This window comes from Suncus etruscus, chromosome 7 (assembly GCF_024139225.1).
Source record: "Suncus etruscus isolate mSunEtr1 chromosome 7, mSunEtr1.pri.cur, whole genome shotgun sequence".
Taxonomy (NCBI): Eukaryota; Metazoa; Chordata; class Mammalia; order Eulipotyphla; family Soricidae; genus Suncus; species Suncus etruscus.
The window spans coordinates 56,109,988-56,114,037 of NC_064854.1; the positions used below are offsets into that span (position 1 = coordinate 56,109,988).

At 49.6% G+C, this 4,050-nt stretch overlaps 1 protein-coding gene across 1 annotated transcript in view; it reads left to right on the plus strand.

Moving 5' to 3' along the window:
- LOC126013549 (quinone oxidoreductase-like protein 2) overlaps nucleotides 1–3,592 on the plus strand; it is a 16,432-nt gene extending 12,840 nt beyond the window's left edge. The window contains exon 9 of the mRNA XM_049776667.1: nucleotides 3,362–3,592. Within this exon, the coding sequence (XP_049632624.1) occupies nucleotides 3,362–3,430 (69 nt within the window). The 3' untranslated portion in view covers nucleotides 3,431–3,592. The remainder of the gene's footprint in view (nucleotides 1–3,361) is intronic.
- The last annotated feature ends 458 nt before the right edge of the window (nucleotides 3,593–4,050 follow it).

Genomic DNA, 4,050 nt, shown 5'->3' on the forward strand with positions numbered 1-4,050 from the left:
ACCTCAGTGGGCTGTACGAGTGCCTTGCCTCACAGGCCGGAGGCCCACATTTGCTCCCCAGAACCTCATGGTTTTCAAAAGCCCTACTGAAGTGACCCAGAGCTGCCAGGATCATCAGTAGGTGTGACCTGAACACCAAACAAGCCAATTCACAGACCTTCCCTTTACCCTGGGCTTGCCAGCCTGTGACCTGGCCTACACTATGTCTCTCTCTCTCTCTCTCTCTCTCTCTCTCTCTCTCTCTCTCTCTCTCTCTCTCTCTCTCTTTTTTTTTTTTTTTAAGTTTTTAAGTCACACCCGGCAGCGCTCAGGGGTTACTCCTGGCTCTATGCTCAGAAATCGCTCCTGGCAGGCTCAGGGGACCATATGGGATGCTGGGATTCGAACCAATGACCTTCTGCATAGAAGGCAAATGCCTTACCTCCATGCTCTCTCTCTGGCCCACACTATGTCTCTTGATTGTCAGACTTGAACAGCCACACTCTAAGTCCTTGCTGTCTGCTGCAGCCTGTGTGTGGACTTCACAGCCACTGCATTGTCCTCTGAGAAGCTTCCAGGCAGCCTGGTTTCCCTGTACCTTTAGCCGCACTGTCACAGACTCGGAGCCCACCCACCTCATTGGCCTCTGCAAATCTGTATCTATATCTATATCTATATCTATATTGTTTGGGTTTTGGGGTCGGTTCAGCATTGCTCAAGGTTTCTGGCTCTTTTTAGTGTTCAGGGAACCATATGTGATGCTGGGGATCGAACCCATGTCAGCCTGAGTGTGACATGATATGTGGTGTGATGTGTGTCATGATCAACAACTTATGTGTAAGGCAAGGACTATACCTGCTGGATCATCTATCTGGCCTCAGCCTATGTTAATCTTGCTTTGTTTGAGAGAGTTTTTTCCCCTAGGAGGAGGATTCTTGGGTGGAAGGGTACATGTATCCATAATGTCCCAGCTACATTCCAACTGGCCCCACTTCAATATTCTTGCTCATCTGTGGCTCTTGAGATGCACTTGGGCTGTATTGTTCTTCTTTTTCATTTTTTCAAAAAGAAAAAACAAAGCAGCATCAAGTGGCATCTTCCTGTATAGCTTTTCACTCCCAGTCCTGCAGTCAGTAAAGAAACAGACTTGCCAGCCCTTCTGCTCTCCAACTTCATGAATTGTAATTTCAGTCCTTTGTGTGCTTTTCTATAGGCCTCATGCTTCCCTTTCGCTCTTCCTCTGTCATCTGTGCTAAGACTCTGTTCCTCAGCCTCCAGGAACATCTTGATAAGATGGAGGTGATGCATCAGCCAGAGTGCAAGAGGCCTCCAGATTGGATATGTTTTTAATGACCATTTAAAAAAAGGTATTTATTTTTATTTTGGGTCACATCCGGCAGTGCTCAGGGTTTTTTTTTGTTTTTTTTTTTTTCCTGGCTCTGTGCTCAGAATCTCATCTGCCAGGCACGGGGGACCATATGGGATGCTGGGAATCAAACCACCGTCCATCCTGGGTTGGCCATGTGCAAGGCAAATGCCCTATTGCTGTGCTATCTCTCCGGTTATTAATGATCATTTTTTTAAATCACTCCCTTTTCCTTTTGTCAAGGTTATTGTTGACAACCGGACACTCAGCACCACACATGCCTGGCTGTAGTGCTCACATGTTGGGGTGTTTTTGTTCTTGTTTTTGGCCATACCTGGCTGGGCCAGGGCTTCCTCCTAGCTTTCTACACAGGAATCATTCTGGCAAGGCTCAGAGAATGGGACTCGGGTCCCATTCCTAACCTACTACTGCTCTGGCCCCATGCTTGCATATTTGTTGTTGTTGTTAATATTACTATTGGTTGCGGTATGTCAGGAAGGTATGTTAGGTATGCAGGTATGTTAGGCCATGGTGCTAATATACTCGGTAATATATTCGGTCATGGTGCATTTTTATTTTTTGGTGGGGGTACATACCTGGTGGTACTCAGAGGTTACTCCTGGCTCTGTGCTCAGAAATTGCTCCTGGTGGGCTCATGGGACTATATGGGATGCTGTGGATTGAACCTAGGTCGATCCTGGGTCAACTGTGCACAAAGCAAATGCCCTACCCCCACTCCCACTCTGGCCTCCTTTTTTTTCTTTTGGTTTTTGGGCCACATCTGGAAACGCTCAGGGGTTACTCCTGGCTCTGCACTCAAAAATCACTCATAGCAGGCTCAGGAGACCATACGGGTTGCTGGAAACCGAACCTGGGTCTGTCCTGGGTTGGCTGCATGTAAGGCAAATGCCCTACTACTGTGCTATCTCTCCGGCCCCTCAGTTTTTTTAAATTAGGTTTTTTTTTTTTTTTTTGGTTTTTGGGCCACACCCGGTGACGCTCAGGGGTTACTCCTGGCTATGCGCTCAGAAGTCGCTCCTGGCTTGGGGGACCATATGGGACACCGGGGGATCGAACCGCGGTCCATCCATGGCTAGCGCAGGCAAGGCAGGCACCTTACCTCTAGCGCCACCACCCGGCCCCTTAAATTAATTTTTTTTTTTTTTTTTTTTTTTTTTGGTTTTTGGGCCACACCTGGCGGTGCTCAGGGGTTATTCCTGGCTGTCTGCTTAGAAATAGCTCCTGGCAGGCACGGGGGACCATATGGGACACCGGGATTCGAACCAACCACCTTTGGTCCTGGATCAGCTGCTTGCAAGGCAAACACCGCTGTGCTATCTCTCCGGGCCCTTAAATTAATTTTTTATTGTCACTTTGTTCGCTACAACTTCATCCTTAGTTGAGGTGCTTGTGATGGCTGGTGGAGTTCTGCAGGGGGCACTGTTGTGCCGTTCCTCCTGTCTGGAACTCACGCCTCTCCCATCAGTGGCTGTGCTCTCCCAACATTCCACATTCGGTTGCTGCTTCCACATTCCTGACAGTGTAGGAGCCCCAAACCGGAAACAGCTTGCTGAGCTCAGGTGACTGAGCTCGGTGCTTGTGGGGACCCCGGGGATTTGAGTTCTCAGACCGTCTGCTTGCAAGGCAGGCGCTTCACCCGCCTCCGCTCTTCCTCCAAGCTCAGCACAGTGTTTGTGGAAGAAACTCAAAAGGATGTGGAGGAGTCCTTGGTCTTGATGTTCCAGATGTCAGCTGGAAATTTTGCAAAACTCTGCTTCAGAAGTAGGCATTGCATGCAGCTGACCTGGGTTCGATTCCTGGTGCCCCAGGTGGTCTCCTGAATCCCTATCAGAAATGATTCCTGAGCAGAGCAAGGAATAAGCCTTGAACACTGTCAGATGTGGTCCCCCCCCCCCAAACCAAAGAATAAATCAGGAGAACGAATGGAGCCAGCAGCAGCTCTTTGTAGAAATGCCCATTAAGCGGGTCTGAGCAGGGTTTTTGCTGTTTCTGTAGGTCAATGCCGCCTTCCTTCATGTATCACAACGCAGATCTACAGGCAAGGTGCTCCTGGCGCTCAAGTGAAGGCTTGCCTGCCCACACAGCCCAGCCACTCCAAATCCAAGTCAACCAATCCGGAACCATCTGCACCCTGTCCCTCTGTGCACATGGTCTTCCTGCCTCTAGAGATGTTGCTTCTCGCCTTACTAATCCAGGTTGAAAATAAATTTTTTGTTTTTGTTGAAAGCCGCACCTGACACTTCTCAGGACTGACCCCGACTCCTGGCTCTGCGCTCAGGCATCACTCCTGGCAATGCTCAAAGGGTGCCAGGAATCAAACCCGCATGGGCTTTGTGCAAGGCAAGAGCCCTCCCTGCTGTGGGGAGGTGTGGGATATCCCAAATAATGCTCAGGGGTGTCTAGCGTCTCCTTCTGGCAACAGGCAACCTGTGTTTGTGGACTACATGGTTCAATACTTGGGCTCAGGGTTGGCGCAGCCATTAGGAGATTTTTGGCTGGGACTGCTCGGTGCTGCAGATCTGCCTCAGGGCCCTGTGTGTGCAGTGAATGTACTTCACCCCTGTGGTTTATTTTTTTGGTGAGCCACACCCTGTGATGCTTCTGACTGCACTCTGGACTCACTCCTGGCAGTGCTTGGGAACTATAGGATGCTGGATATTGAACCCAGGTCAGCTGTGTGCAAG